We start from the raw sequence: 16,037 nt of genomic DNA on the forward strand, positions 1-16,037 counted from the left end.
TATGGCTTGGAATTTCATGTTTACCATATTTTAAAATAAGATTGTAATCAAATAAAAAAGATGTGACATTATCTTCTTCTTATATTTTTTGAATTTTATACCACATGTTGATTTATAAACATTGATTATATTTTAAGTGCAAAATGACCTTCTGGATCCCTGTACTATGTCGGTTTTGTAAGTTGGACACTTCTACTTACATGTTAGTTATCTGGACCCTGAATCTACTAAAAAACAACATTTTAAACCCTTTTTTGGTGAGTGTAACACACTCTCTCCCACATCAGCTGCCATGTCAGCTGCCACTTCTGCCACGTCATTTAAAAAAAATTACATTAAATTCCAAGTCATTTTTAAAATGTTACATAACAAATTAAATATTAAAATTAATTTAATTAAATAAGAAAAATTTATAAATTGTAGAAAAATTTGAATAATCATGTTTTTATTTTTTCTCACAAATTAAACATCAAATCCATTCCAAATAATTAAAATTCTTTCCCAACTAATTTAAAATTTTAACTACAAATTCATATATACAAACATAATAATTTTTTGATTTTTAAATTTGAATATTTTTAACAAATTCACAAAAAGTTTAATTTTTTTCAAGCGAAATTCACTAATTTTTTTCAATATTCACTATCATTCACTTTCAATTTAAATTTTAATTTTAATTTCCTAAAAAATAAAAAGATTTCAAATTCAAATTTTAATTAAAGAAATGAAAAGAATTGAATTGAGAGGAAAAATTAAAATTAAAATAAAAAGTTAACATATGTGGGGGGAGGGGGGCTGAAAGAGTGTTGGGATGGGGTGTGGGGGCTGGAAAGGGCTGGGGTGGAGTGGGGTGGGGACGGGGGCTGGAAGGGGTATGGGGCTGGGGGGTGGGGTGAGAAGGGGTTGGACGGGGCTGGTGAGGTGTGAGAGGGTGGGGACGGGGCTGGGTGGGGTGGAGAGGCTGGGGGTGGGAGTGGGATGGGGCTAGGTAGGGTATGGGGGTTGTGGGGACGGGCTGGGGTGCGGGTGGAGAAGGGCTGGACGGGTGTTGGGGTGGGGTGGGGTGGGACGGGGCTGGGTGGGATGTGGGGATGGGGAGGGAAAAATATATTTTTATTTTTTAAAAATTTTTAAAAATATTTTTAAATTAAAAAAGAGGAGGGAAAAAAGGACCCCTTTTTATTTTTTTTTCTTTTAATTTTTAAAAATATTTTTAAATTTAAAAAGATGGAGGAAAAAAAAGGACCCTTTTTAATTTTTTTAAAAAAATTTAATATTTTTTAAAATTATTTTAATGTAAAATTGACCAAAAATTAACCCTCACTCGCACCCTAGGCGAATGACTACACTCTCTTTGTCCTAGTCACCATGACCTTGCCACATAGGCAAGGTCAACGGTCAAAGGGTGCAAAATATTGCTTTTGGATAGAATCAAGGGTCTAGATGACAAACATGTAAGTAGAAGTGTCCAACTTACAAAACTGACATAATACAGGGGTCCAGAAGTTCATTTTGAGTATTTTAAGACACTTGAGATGAATGTTCAACTTAATAAGTAATATTAATATAATAGCAATTTAAATCAATCACTATATTCCTTGTGTTGGTAATCTCTGTCTCTTCAAACTAGTCTAGTTTTCTCTCTTCCACCGAATAATATCCCCACTGCAGTCATCTATTTCTGGTAAGATGTTATAAATCAAACGGGAGATTCCAACCCAAAAAATTAAGTCCAATTCAAAAAATTAAGTCCAATCCAAAAAACTAATCTAATAGGTGGGGAACCTATTTGGCTTATAATTCCCTTAGCATTTCTTTATTTTTTTAATGTGGGACAATTGGTTCATAACAATCGCCTCCGTTTGAGAACCAACGACCTCGTTAGTTACGGTTGAGCCCAGTTGGTCACGACTGGCACCCCTCTTAGATCTAGGCCACCACTCCAAGTCGTGGCTCCACGTATGGATCGATCCTCGTTGGTCATGGCTGACATCCCTCTTGGGTCCAGACTACCATTACAAGTCACGGTCCAAAGCGTGGCTTTCCACACGTGGATCGATCCTCGTTGGTCACGGCTACGCCCAGTTGGTCACGGCTGGCACCCTTTTTGGGTTCACAAGCCACCACTCCTAGCTCACAGACCATCACTTTGAGTCACAACCCAACGCGTGGAACTCTCAATGAAAGCACCAATGTTATAAACCAAACGGAAGAGCCCAACCAAAAAGACTAGTTTAATAGGCGAGAGAACCCATTTAACTTATAATTCCCTTAACATTTCTTTATTTTTTCAATGTGGACAATTGGTTCATAACATAACAGAACTCAATTTGTCTTTCAAAAACATTTTGTACGTAGTTTGCTGGTTCATAATAGGAATACCAATTACTATGCATGTCAACTACTATATTTTTTAGGGAAATATTGCAAGAACTATTCAACTAGAACGATCTTTGTAGGTGTATAACATTAACAGCATGATTGATAGCCACAAATATCATGTAAATTTATTTTCAATTCAAATTCTTATGTATCAAAAAAAGGAAAAAGTCGAAACAACCCAATCGTGTTTATTGTTTCTTTCACATAAAAATGTCCCTTGGGTTGGTTTTGTGTTGAAGTCGAAGGTTCCTTTCGTCAAACAGTGCTCATGCCACTAACCAGAGGCGGAGCTAGAGGGTAATTGGGGGTTCGGCCGAACCCAGTAGTTTTTACATAGATCCTGTATTTATATTATAAAATTCAGAAATAATATATAAAATACATAGCTGTGAACCCACATATAAATATAGGATACTTGTACAGCGGAGAAGAGGTGAAAGACGTGGATTCGGACCCCACTAATAACATTAATATTCCTAAAATTCTGGCTTCCCCACTGCCACCAACCATCTGAGTCATGTCATAAGTTCATATTTATCTCATTACTACTACTTACGCCCTATTGAAGGGCACAACTATTCCACCTTCAGTTTTAGCTACCCAATAGATCATCCAACAACAAACGAATAGGAATTACTGCACCGCCAACGTGGGTCGAATAGGAATTACTGCACAGCCAACGTGGGTTGTGGTGCGACAGTCAAATAGTTTTATCTTTTATCATAGGTTTTGGGTTCAAGTCTTAGGTCTGAGAAAATTTTATTGAGAGCGTCATACATCCCATGAACCCTCTGATATGTAATCCGAATTAATCAACACTCTAATGTGGGTATTAGACACAAATTTTTTTTTTTTTTTTTTAAAAAGAAACTACTACATATATTCCTACTTCTCTTAGGGCGTCGTTTGATAGTTAAAATACCTCCCGCCCTCCCACTTTAAAAAAGAGTGACATATTTTTTTTCCCCTTATTTTAAAAAGAATAATATTTTTTTTTTTTGATAATATTTTAATTTTAACTTTTCACGTGACATGTTTAATATTATAATAGTAAAGAGTATTTTGATAAATTGAACATAACTTTAATTTAGGATCACAAATTTCAGTATGTTTTATTTTCTTCAAATCCGTGTCAAGTCAAACTAGATCATTCTTTTTAAAATAAAGGAAATAATTAGTTATGAAATAAGAGCAAAAAGTCACTCACTTCATTTGGATTGGACACACCCCTTAATAAATTTCTTACTCTTATTTTATCAATATATTTCTAATTAAATTTTATATCTGTTTCCAAATTACTAGTGATTATATTTATTGAATAAGGATATAATAGGAAGATTTTATTTAAATTATTTTTGAAAGATTAAAAAGCAAATACTCAAAATATACGCAAATAAAAAAATGAAGGGAGTATACAACAAAAGTAGAAATAATGTCCAGATGTAGCAAAAGAAAAAAATATGTGTATCGAATTATTAATATAAAATAATAAGTTTGAAGATATAATGTTGACGGTTTAATGGAAGAACTTATTACAGAACTCGTATTCAAATTGGCGGTGTTGATTGCTAAGTCATTTTGTTTAGATCCGTTCCTGAAAATTGATGCTCGCTTAATATTTGAAGTTTGTATCATTCAAACCGTCTGGACATTTACATTAGGAGTTATCAGATTATTTAGACGGAGTAACAAGAAGGTAAAAACTTTGTCGAAAACTCATCGAACTTGTAGTGACAATTGTACTGTACTTTATTGTTGTCGTGTTAAGAATACAACCTCTCCTTCATCCTCTAGTTAAATTTAACATGTGTTCATTTAATTCCATGGGTCCACGGAAGAAGTCAAGAAACTGTTTCAAAAACATGAGTATATCAAATCTTGAACAACATAAAACAGGACACCAAAGGTTTTTTGAGTAGTGTCAAAGAGATCTCCTTTTGTTGTGGTAAGCAGAAATGGAAGAGATAGGGGTATTATTGATGCGTCCATTGTCCAATTACCTGCAGCAAGAGCTGTCCAAACGTTTCACCCTCTTCAAGTACTGGGAAATTCACTATGAATCTCTCAAACTACATGCGGATTCCATCCGAGCAGTTGGGGGGGGGGGGGGGGGGAGTGGAGGACTGGGAACCGATGCTGCATTGATCGATATGCTGCCAAGATTGGAAATTGTATCGAGTCACAGTTCTGGGCTTGACAAGATTGATTTGGTGAAGTGTAAAGAGAGAGGGATTAGGGTCACTTACACACCCGATGTTGTTTCAGATGCTGTTGCAGACATGGCCATTTTACTAATAATTGCAACATTGAGGAGGATATGTGAAGCTGATCGCTTCGTCAGGAATGGGATGTGGAAGCAAAAGGATTTCAGCTTGACTAAGAAGGTACTTCTTTTAGCCGCTTTTGCTTACTAGTTCGTATCTTAGTTGAATCTAGTAGAAACATCTCGTAGGTTACCTGTTATCTCCCACCAATACATGCATTTGATAGCTCTGTTCATCAAGGCTTGAGATAGATAAGAAAAATCACTAGAATTTTGTGATCAGCTTCTATGCTCGAGGGTGTGGCCTTAGTGGGTAACTATTACTGGTGGGAGGTGCCAAGTATCTCGTGAACTTAGTCGAGGTATGCGCAAACTAACCTGACCACCAGATTTATAAAAAAATAAAACACTTCATGAACCATATTAGCTTTTCACTTTCTCCTAACTAAGTTTTGTTTCTCCTAAGAGCATATCTTGTTACTTCGTTTGTACTTCGGGTATACAGAATCTGTATATTACAACACCAACTTCAACTTGAGTTCAAGTATAAACAAGAACACAATGAAGTATATCAAATACCCTCAACAAAAGATCAAAATAACCTTTCCAAGAGGTGTATGTTATTTTGCAGAAATTAAAATGAAACAGAAAATAGCCAAGTCGTTCGAATTCATGAATTTTAATAAAGGAAATAATCCCCCTCACTGTACCCGAGAACAACAGTAGCGGTACCTCAAATGGTTGGAATATCTTCGAACTCACAGAACATTTTGAGTGATCACACAGAATATTTTTGAGACAAGAAGAGAGTTTTTTAATCTGAAAATTTTTGTACTAAACCTGTGGAAGAAACCAGGTTTATATAGCCACAACATGCTTCTTCTGAAAAGAGACAATGGTTCACTCCAAAAGTTACATCTTTGCTGTAAGTTCATGTCTGTTCATCAAAGATTACATCTTCTCCTGAACAGTCATCTCATTTCATGAATCAGTGTGTCACTTCATTGAAGGATTACATCCTTCTGAAGCATCATTTCGAACCATTGCAACCTTTTGTAGCCTCAGTTCAGAACAATGTATCATTTCTGAAGCACTAGTTCAAAAATAATGCATCAGTTCAATTGAAACAGTACAACTGTTACTGCATGTATATATAAATGGAGGTCCGAAACTGTAGAAAAAAATTTACTACATTTTTCCTTGGCATTCTTCAAAATTCAAATAAAGTTTGTCCAAAAAGATAGATCTCATCGATCGATCATTTGCTAAATCCAAATCCAAATCCAAATCCGAAAGACTGATTGCATCTGGATAGGTGGGTTTTCCTTTGAACTTTCCGTAGTGAACATGCATCGGATGCACTCGGTCAATCGGTAGATTTGATATCTTTGAACCGTCGAGCTTTAATATACACCTAGACAATACATGTCACACAACCAACCTTTTAACGTTTATGGTTTTCATGGTTTTGTTCTTTTCAGCCATGACCACGTCCCGGTTTCATGAGAGCTTAGAGAACAGACCTTTACTAACATTCTCTTTGAAGCGGCTTCCACTTCACCTCACATAGGTGATTTCTAAACGTTCAATCCTGTAGATTAAACTATTTGGTCAAATCTGTCAAATTTAGATAATCATTAAAAGACTTTTCACCTTAAGTCTTATCCTAGTTTACTATACATTGTCTATATCATGCGAATGGGTTGAGTAATTGACAATGTTGAACCTGCCAGACATAATTTTGTTTGATCCCTTTGAACCTAGCTCTTGGGATCTCCAGTCTGCTAGGTAGAGTTACCACCATGCTGACTCGTCCTAGGCCTTAAACCTATTTCCTTGGATGTTCTTTCCACTCCTTCTCTAGATGGACCTTTTATAAGTGGATCCGACACATTATCCTTTGACTTTACATAGTCAGTAGTGATAATTCTACTAGAGAGAAATTCTTTAACGGTATTATGTCTCCATCGTATGTGATGAGATTTACCGTTGTACATCATGCTCCCTGCCCTACCTATTGCCGCTTGGCTATCACAGTGTATACATACTGGTGTCACTGGCTTGGGCCAATACGGAATATCTTCCAAGAAATTTCGGAGCCATTCTGCTTCTTCACCGGCTTTATCTAATGCGATAAATTCAGATTCCATTGTAGAGCGAGCAATACAAGTCTGTTTGGATGATTTTCAAGAAACTGCTCCTTCACCGATAGTAAATACATATCTACTTATGGATTTTACTTCGTTCGATCCGGTGATCCAATTTGCATCACTATATCCTTCAAGTACCGCAGGATATTTATTATAATGCAAAGCATAGTTTTGAGTGTATTTAAGATACCCCAAAACTCTTTTCATTGCCATCCAATGAGTTTTGTTGGGATTACTCGTGTACCGACTCAATTTACTAATTGCACATGTTATGTCTGGTCGTGTACAGTTCATTATATACATTTAACATCCCAATACTCTTGCGTACTCCAATTGTGAGTCACTTTCACCTTCATTCTTTCGAAGTGCAAAGTTCACATCCAATGGAGTCTTGGCAATACCGAATTCCATATCCTTGAACTTGTCAAGTACTTTTTCGATATAATGAGACTGTGACAATGCTAACCCTTGTGGAGTTCGATGGATTCTTATACCTAAGATCACATCTGCAACTCCAAGGTCTTTCATATCAAACTTGCTCTCGAGCATTCGTTTGGTTGCATTTATGTCACAAATATCTCTGCTTATGATCAGCATATCATCCGCATATAAACAAACAATGACTTGGTGATTTGGTGTGTTTTTAATATACACATTTGTCACATTCATTTACCTTGAATTTGTTTGCCAACATGGTTTGGTCAAACTTTGCATGTCATTGCTTAAGTGCTTTTTTTAGTCCATAAAGTGACTTAACAAGTTTACACACCTTATTTTCTTTTCCTGGAATCACAAAACCCTCAGGTTGTTCCATGTATATTTCTTCTTCCAAATCTCCATTTAGGAATGCGGTCTTCACATCCATTTGATGGATTTAAAGATCATATACCGCCGCCAAGGCAATTAACATTTGAATCGAGGTTATCCTTGTTACTAGCGAGTATGTATCAAAGTAATCAAGGTCTTCCTTCTGTTTGAAGTCTTTTACTACAAGTCTTGCCTTGTATTTGTCAATAGTACCATCCGCCTTCATTTTTCTTTTGAAGATCCATTTAGAACCTAACGGTTTATTTCTGAGAGGAAGGTCAACCAATTCCCATGTATGATTGCTTAAGATTGAATCTATCTCACTATTGACTGCCTCTTTCCAAAAGGATGAGTCTGACGACGACATCGCTTCTTTAAATGTTTGAGGCTTATTTTCTAAGAGAAATGTTACAAAATATGATCCAAACGAAGTTGACGTTCTTTGACGCGAACTACGTCTTGGATTTTCTTCATTATGTACATTCTCACTTGGTTCATCTCTAGGTGTTTAGATCCTTCACTCGACTGTTCATGTCTAATTTTATACGGGTAAATATTTTCAAAGAATTCAGCATTGTCTGATTCAATTACCGTATTTTCATTAATATCCGGATGTGCGAATTTATGAACCAAAAATCGACATGCTTTACTACTTTTAGCATATCCTATGAACACACAGTCCACCGTTTTAGGTTCTATCTTAATCCTTTTAGGTATAGGAACTTGAACCTTCGCTAGACACCCCCACACTTTGAAATATTGCAAGTTGGGTTTCCTTCTTTTTCATTTTTCGTAAGGAATTGATTGTGTCTTACTATGGGGAACTCTGTTGAGTATACGATTGATCGTAAGGATAGCCTCCCCCCATACGTTTTGTGGTAAACCAGAACTTATAAGTAAGTCAATCATCATTTCCTTCAAAGTTCGATTTTTCCTTTCCGCAATTTCATTAGATTGAGGTGAATATGGGGTTGTAGTTTGATGGATTATTCCATTCTCTACATATATTTGCGCAAAGGGAGATTCATATTCTCCGCCCCCTATCACTTCTTATCATTTTGATCTTTTTATCTAACTGATTTTCAACTTCACTTTTATATTGCCTAAACGCATCTATTGCTTCATCCTTACTATTTAGCAAGTAGTCATAACAATATCTAGTGCAATCGTCAATAAAAGTTGTGAAATACTTTTCCCACCCCGTGATGGTGTTGACTTCATATCACAAATATCAGTGTGTATTAAGTCTAAGGGATTGAAATTCCTTTCAACAGACTTATAAGGATGTTTTGCATACTTCGATTCTACACACGTTTGACACTTTGATTTATTGCACTCAAAGTTTGGCAAAACTTCTAAGTTATTCAGTTTTCATAATGTTTTCTAATTAACATGGCCTAAACGTTCATGCCATAAATCATAAGACTCAAGCAAGTAAGAAGAATTTGAACTTTTATTTATTTCAACCGTCATTACATTCATCTTATAAAGGCCTTCGGTCAAATAGCCTTTTCCTACATACATTTCTCCTTTGCTAATTACAATTTTTCCAGAAACGGTTACACATTTAAATCCGTTCTTATCTAGGAGTGAAACAGAAATTAAGTTCCTACATAACTTTGGAACATATAACACATTGTTCAGTGTCAAGACCTTGCCGGAAGTCTTCTTTAAGCAATTTTTTCCTGTTCCCTCCACCTTAGCAGTAGTGGAGTTAGCCATGTAGATCATTTCTTCTACTTAAGCTGGAGCAAATGAAGAAAACAACTCCTTGTTGGCACATACATGGCGGGTGACACCAGAATCCATCCACCATTCGCGAGGATTCCCCGTCAAGTTGCATTCTGAGAACACAGCACACAGATCATCGCATTATTTGTTGGATTCAATCATATTTGCTTGATCCTTCTTCTTGTCTTTCTTTGGGGCACGGCAATCTGTGGACTTGTAGCCAATTTTGCCACAGTTGAAGCATTTTCCCTTGAACTTTTTCTTGGGTTGATTGCTTCCTTGTTCAGCTTTCTTCCTTTTCTTGGAATTGTTTTGGTCATCTTCTACAATATGTGCTCGATTAATTATAGAATTCCCCTCTGACCTTCTTTCGGCAGCTTTATTATCCTCTTCAATACGAAGTCGGACAATAAGATCTTCAATAGTCATCTCCTTGCGTTTATGCTTTAAGTAGTTTTTGAAGTCTTTCCACAAAGGTGGTAGCTTCTCAACTATCGCTGGTACTTGGAAAACATCATTCACAATTAAACCTTTTGCTAGGAGATCATGTATGATGACTTGCAACTCCTGTACTTGAGATACAACAGATTTGCTAACTATCATTTTGAAGTCCAGGAACCGTGTGATACAAGACTAAAGTGCATAAGGATTGCAAGGACTTCTCAAAGGAACAAGCTTCTGAATTTACAAGTACTAGAAGACCCTTTTGGAGACATTACAAAGCCTTGTTCAAATGAAGAGAGAAGGAGGGATTCCTACAACACATAGGGGCCTATTCATTAAGGGCATTTTTGTCTTTTAATAACTTGTTTTTACAGTCCAAAGGAGCACTCTTCATTAAGAGTATTTTGGTCATTGGTTGTAATAAGTATAAATAAACCCTTTAGCTTGTATTTTCATTAGACTTTTGATGACATTGAACTTACTTCTATATTGTAGTTTTAGCTTTGTAGAGAGAGTAGAATCTGTAAATTGATCCTTGAACACTTGAAAGTTTGGGTTTTCATTTGTCTTGGATAATTGGCAAGAAAGGTGTGCTTGGGGAAAAGTGTTTCCTTTGGGTCACCTAAGAGAGTGGTTTGAACTTACATGGTGATGTGTGTTTTGGTTTGATACACTTTCTAGTGCTATTCACTTGTGGAAGTAAGGATTACTTTACTATCTTTTCATCTTATGCAATCTTCACCTTCTCCCCTTTTCTTTGTGTGTTGTTTTCTTTTATTGTGTTTGCTGGAAATTGTTTGTTGAACCCCAAATTTCTTGATTTCTTAGTGTTTAGGCTATCACCGTGCAACAAGGAATTTCTTAATTCCCGCATCCTCCATCTTATATTTTTGTTCAAGTGCCCCCCACAGTTCCTTTGATGTCTTGGTTCCACTATAAACATTGTAGAGGTCGTCTTGGAGACCACTCAGAATATAATTCCAGCAAAGGAAGTTCGAATGTTTCCAAGCTTCTACAATAACGAAGTGGTCTTTGTCCGAGGTTCCCTCGGGTACCTCAGGAGCGTCTTCGCTAGTGAACCGTTGCAGACATAAAGTGGTGAGGTAAAAGAACATCTTTTACTGCCACCTCTTGAAGTCAATGCCCGAAAATTTTCCGGGCTTCTCCGCCGGTGCCATTGTTGGCGGAGCATTTGTGCGACTTGATGTGGCAATATTAGTTGCCCCCACAGACGTTGTCGCATCCATCATTTGACTTTCAATTGTCATTTTTCTATCACCACAAAACAAAAAATACTTAGTATTTTCAGAATACTACTTATAAATTTTTATTTTTTTTTTGTTTCTAGTTAACAATGAAGTTTTTATGACTTCCAATTGTCAACCGAATGATCTTTAACTTGTGACGAAGTTTTTATGACCTCAAATCACTAGTTAAGTTCAGGCGGAGTAGAAAGTTAAAACTTTAATCTCCAAAAACAAGCAATACAGATTCTGTAATAGTACTTATTTCCTTAAGATTGTTACTTCGTTTGTACTTCGGGTACACAGAATCTGTATATTACAACACCAACTTCAACTTGAGTTCAAGTATAAACAAGAACACAATGAAGTATATCAAATACTCTCAACACAAGATCAAAATGACCTTTCCAAGAGGTGTATTTTATTTTGCAGAAATTAAGATGAAACAAAAAATAGCCAAGTCGTTCGAATTCACGGATTTCCCTTAAGGAAATAATGGGGTTGTGAAATTTTTCCTCGCAGGATAAAATGGCTAACAGACCAACAGTAGCGGTACCTCAAATGGTTGGAATATCTTCGAACTCACAGAACGTTTTGAGTGATCACACAGAATATTTTTGAGACAAGAAGAGAGTTTTTTTAATTGAAAATTTTCGTACTAAACCTGTGGACGAAACCAGGTTTATATAGCCACAACATGCCTCTTCTGAAAAGAGGAAGTTTGATCTCATCGATCGAACATTTGCCGAAGCCGGAGCCGAGCGATGAGCGAGGCATCTATTATTTCTTGCCTCACTTGCCATGTGGAGTAAGCGTTCTTGATTATAAACACTTTCAAGTACTCTTCTTCCACCAATGTGGGAGAAAGAGTAAACTTTCTAATTTGGGAGTACACTTTCCATTTTAGTGTCTCCTTCCCCTCCACCATTTTATTCACCATTTTTCCATTCACACTTCTTTCATATGCTATGAACCCAACATATCTTGGTTTACGCTTCCATTTTTCTTTCAGTTTAGCGGCAAATCAGTAGGTATTGTAGGCTTAGGGAGGATTGGTTCAGCAATTGCCAAGAGAGCTGAAGCTTTTGGATGTTCAATCAGTTACCATTCACGTTCACAAAAACCAGAGTCAACGTACACCTACTATCCATGTGTTGTCGACTTGGCCTCCAACTGCCAGATCCTTGTCGTCGCTTGTGCCTTAACAGAAGAAACTCACCACATCATCAACCGTGAAGTTATAGACGCCTTGGGTCCGAATGGAGTTGTTATTAACATTGCAAGGGGTTCTCATATTGATGAACCTGAGCTGGTTTCTGCCCTTGCAGAAGGCAGGTTGGGAGGAGCAGGGCTTGATGTTCTTGAACATGAACCTGAAGTGCCTATGCAACTAGCTAAACTTGATAATGTTGTATTATCACCTCATATCTCAGCTGCCACTGCGGAGAGCCGTAAGGAGAGGGCCGACCTTGTGGTTGCAAGCTTGGAGGCATACTTTTCGAACAAGCCATTGCTAACTCCTGTCCTTTGATACTTTTTGGTTAAGGTCTGATGATCTTGGAAGTACTAGGATGGGTGATCTCCGGAGAAGTTCTCGTGTAATAATGCTGCATCCCTCTTGAGTTCTGAATTCTACCGCAAACACTTGGTTATTAATAAAAAAAGTGGTCTGATGATCTTGCACTTAGGTCATAGTTGATTCCTTCGCTTTTATATTCGTCATTCAGTAAGATGCTAAGTGTTTCACTGGTTCAAGCTAATAAATTTGGGCATGCCCCTCTTTCTTGTGCTAATTGGAAACATGTGAAGATGGTTGATAGTAGTACAGTGAGGTCTTTGTTCTCACCATCCTTTGTGATATTTTGTCTTAATATGTTCCTACTTCTTACACACTGGTAATTCTTGTTTGTTGCTTTGAAGAATGGTACTGTGGTTCTGACTTCTGAGTGTGTCTATTGTTGGTATGCCTAATGAAGAGCAGGTTTCGATCCACCACAGATGGATTTGGCTGCTAACACCTCAGAGGCCCCAGAAAATATAAACGAACCTGAACTATGCCAATTGGATGGAAGGCGCACGTAAGTTGGTCCGGACACTATCATTATTATAATCAGTGTTGTTCAGGTTTCAGAAATAGGATATCGAGGAAATCCAACTTTTCACTCTAAGAAGTGACAAATTTTGTTCTCTTTGAGGATTCAAAAAGTACCAAGGGACAAGAGTCCAACAAGGGAAACATGATCTGCCCCGTACAATTCTCATTTGTGCGGAAATTGGCTAAAATTACTAATTTCCAATCCTCTAATAGTGAGTGAAGTTATTAGGCTAAGAGTAATTACAAGTCTTGTTTTCACAATCAAAATCTCATTAAGGAGAAGTGGCTCCTATGAAGATGAGGAAGTTAAGAGTCTCCAAGGTGAAATAGATAAATGTTCCTTTAGTATGAGTGAAGTAACACCCGAATTTTGATCCCACCACGCACTGCCAGCCACCCCCATATTTCTTGTCAAACTCCTGCATATATACACAACCCCAAAACTTTCAGGAAAAAATATTGTATGAAGAAGGCCCAACATATCCTGTTAGAAAAAATTACTTAATCAAATGTATCTTTTTAAGTCTTTTCCACATGTATGACAAAACACTTGCTTTACATTCACGTCTTAATCTTGTTTACTATTCTTTATCTTATCTTGAGCCGAGGGTCTATTGGAAACAATCTCTCTACTTCTTCGGAGGTAGCGGTTTAGACCGCTTACATCTTACCCTCCCCAGATCCCACTTTGTGGGAACACACTGAGTTTGTTGTTATTGAAATGCGTAAAATTTCTTTTTTCTCATATTCTCTGACCGTATTAAGAAAATGTACCTTTGACCTAATTCAATCATAAAAACTAGCACCCGGGTGCGACGAGTACTCCTCATTTCATATGAGGAGGGCGACTCATTCTCTCAACGAATGTAGAACAATCGTCACCCTACACCTCCAGTACTAGACTGGAAGGAGTGTGTGTAACAAAATATGGAAGCCCAAGATTAATTGTATAGCCAAGACATTGTGATTACATGTTGAATAATTGTGTGGTCAACTAATCTAGAAAACTTATCATTTGGCTCATGATGAAAAGGAATTAAGTCAATGCACAATGATCTATCAAAAATATATCAAGAAAATAAAAATACACCTCCCTAACAATTCAAACTTTTAGATTGGTCACACAAACCAACGAAAAGACAGACAGAATTAATTACCTTTTTAATATGAGCAGCAATGGATCTGTAGTCCAAAACATCATAAACATCCAGAGCCTGAGAAGCCAAACGCATAGCTTGGATCTGCATCTTCACTGGCATATCTGTATCTTCAATCACACCTTTTCCTTCCAACATGTCTGTCTGTGTATATAGCTCTCAAGTTGAAGATCTCAATTGAAGCAAACTATATATAATTAGTACTTGTGGTGTTCTAAAACCAAGAAATGAAGAAAGGAACCTTCCCCTTTTTTGCTTTTCCTAAGCAAGATTGATTGAAACACTAAAAATTGATTTGTTTTGAAATTTAGAAAATCTCTCTGTCCAAATCCCTTTTTTTCAGCTAAAGTGTAAAGATGAGATATTTTATAAGCAATCTTTGTGCTGACACATACGACCGTGTCTTGTTCCTACTTAACTAAAGCACATTTTAACGTTATTCTATGTTTGAAGTTTGAACCTTCTCTCTCTTTGTCATGCCCTAGTGGATAATGATGTTGCTGATAAAAGCTGATAAGTCCTAAATTCTTTTTCTTCTTTATTTTGGGTTTTGATCTTGTATTAAACATATTTATATTAGACCTCAATTATATTTTTTGATCACGTTTTTAACTCGAAACTTTAGTTAAAGATGAATTAAGAAATCCCAACCTTCACACCAGGTTTCGTTAGAAATATGGCCTGAACTTTTTAAAGATATTTTTTGACTTTTTCTTATTTTTTAAATTTTGATAGTGTTTGAAAAAGTAAAAATAATCCTTTTAAGCATTTATTTTTAAGTTAAAAAGTGTCAAAGTAAGTCAAAAAATAAAAGTAGGGTAATATCAATTTATGATTTTTGATTTTTAACTTATAAGTTGCTTTTGAAAAGTCAATTTAAACACCTCTTTATAATTATTGCCTAAATTTTCTTTCACATTTTCCTTTCAATATATATATATATATATATATATATATATATATATATATATATATTATTGATTTTCTATTCAGTGTCCGGTACATGCATTAGAGCTCGACTAATTCAGATTCGCGCCGCGTAGGGCTCCATTTGTGGGGAAGCGCTCCCTAACAAAGCTTTCTCCGTACTCAGGATCAAACACTCCACCTTTGATTAAGGGTAGAACAGCTTCATCTACTGCACCAAAACCCATATTGGTTTTATATATAGTAGGTAGTAAATTATAGTTGGAATTTTGATGCTTACAATATTCTAAAATATAATTGTAATCAAATGAAATTAATTGGAGCTTAAATACCAGAATGAAATTAGAATCTGTCTTTTGAATTTTTTACCGCGTGGTGATCTATAAGCATTATTTATATTTGAAGACACTTGAGATAATTATCAACTACGTAATACAACAATTTTTATTCAATAGCAATTTAAATCTATCATCACTGTAGTCCCTTAATTTACTCTTCAATTTTGGTCAAACATACTTTTCAAACTTTCTAATTTTTTTCTCTTCCACCGAACAATATTCTCACGACTCAAATAACTTATTTTTGGCAGATTGCAATCATCTTTTTCTGTTGAAAGAACAATTCAATTTGTCATTCTGTGTGTGTCAATTCTATTTTTAATCAGGCAAATATTGCAAGAACTATTCAATTTATTTAGTTTCAATGCAAATAAACGTCCTTTTCGTTGATTTGCCTTGAAGCTTTTTTTTGACAATCAGATCTCAATGTCATCGACCCTTCGTGTTAGAAGCTCGTACTTAGCTCATCATTACTACTTGCAACCTATTGAAGGGCACA

General features: G+C 36.1%; 2 protein-coding genes across 2 annotated transcripts; one reads left to right on the forward strand and one right to left on the reverse strand.

The window, feature by feature from the left end:
- Positions 1–1,245: 1,245 nt before the first annotated feature.
- Positions 1,246–13,075, forward strand: LOC107861823 (glyoxylate/hydroxypyruvate/pyruvate reductase 2KGR-like). Its single transcript, XM_047410124.1, has 2 exons — positions 1,246–4,766; positions 12,034–13,075. The coding sequence occupies exons 1-2, from the start codon at positions 4,338–4,340 to the stop codon at positions 12,550–12,552; spliced, it is 948 nt and encodes a 315-aa protein (XP_047266080.1). The 5' UTR covers positions 1,246–4,337; the 3' UTR covers positions 12,553–13,075.
- Positions 13,076–13,193: 118 nt separating this feature from the next.
- LOC107861829 (dynein light chain 1, cytoplasmic) lies at positions 13,194–14,682 on the reverse strand. Its single transcript, XM_016707200.2, has 2 exons — positions 14,274–14,682; positions 13,194–13,535 (listed from the first exon to the last, which is right to left on the reverse strand). Exons 1-2 carry the CDS (start codon positions 14,409–14,411, stop codon positions 13,389–13,391), a joined length of 285 nt encoding a protein of 94 aa, XP_016562686.1. The 5' UTR covers positions 14,412–14,682; the 3' UTR covers positions 13,194–13,388.
- Positions 14,683–16,037: the final 1,355 nt, after the last annotated feature.

The sequence above is a fragment of the Capsicum annuum genome, chromosome 3 (assembly GCF_002878395.1).
Source record: "Capsicum annuum cultivar UCD-10X-F1 chromosome 3, UCD10Xv1.1, whole genome shotgun sequence".
NCBI lineage: Eukaryota > Viridiplantae > Streptophyta > Magnoliopsida > Solanales > Solanaceae > Capsicum > Capsicum annuum.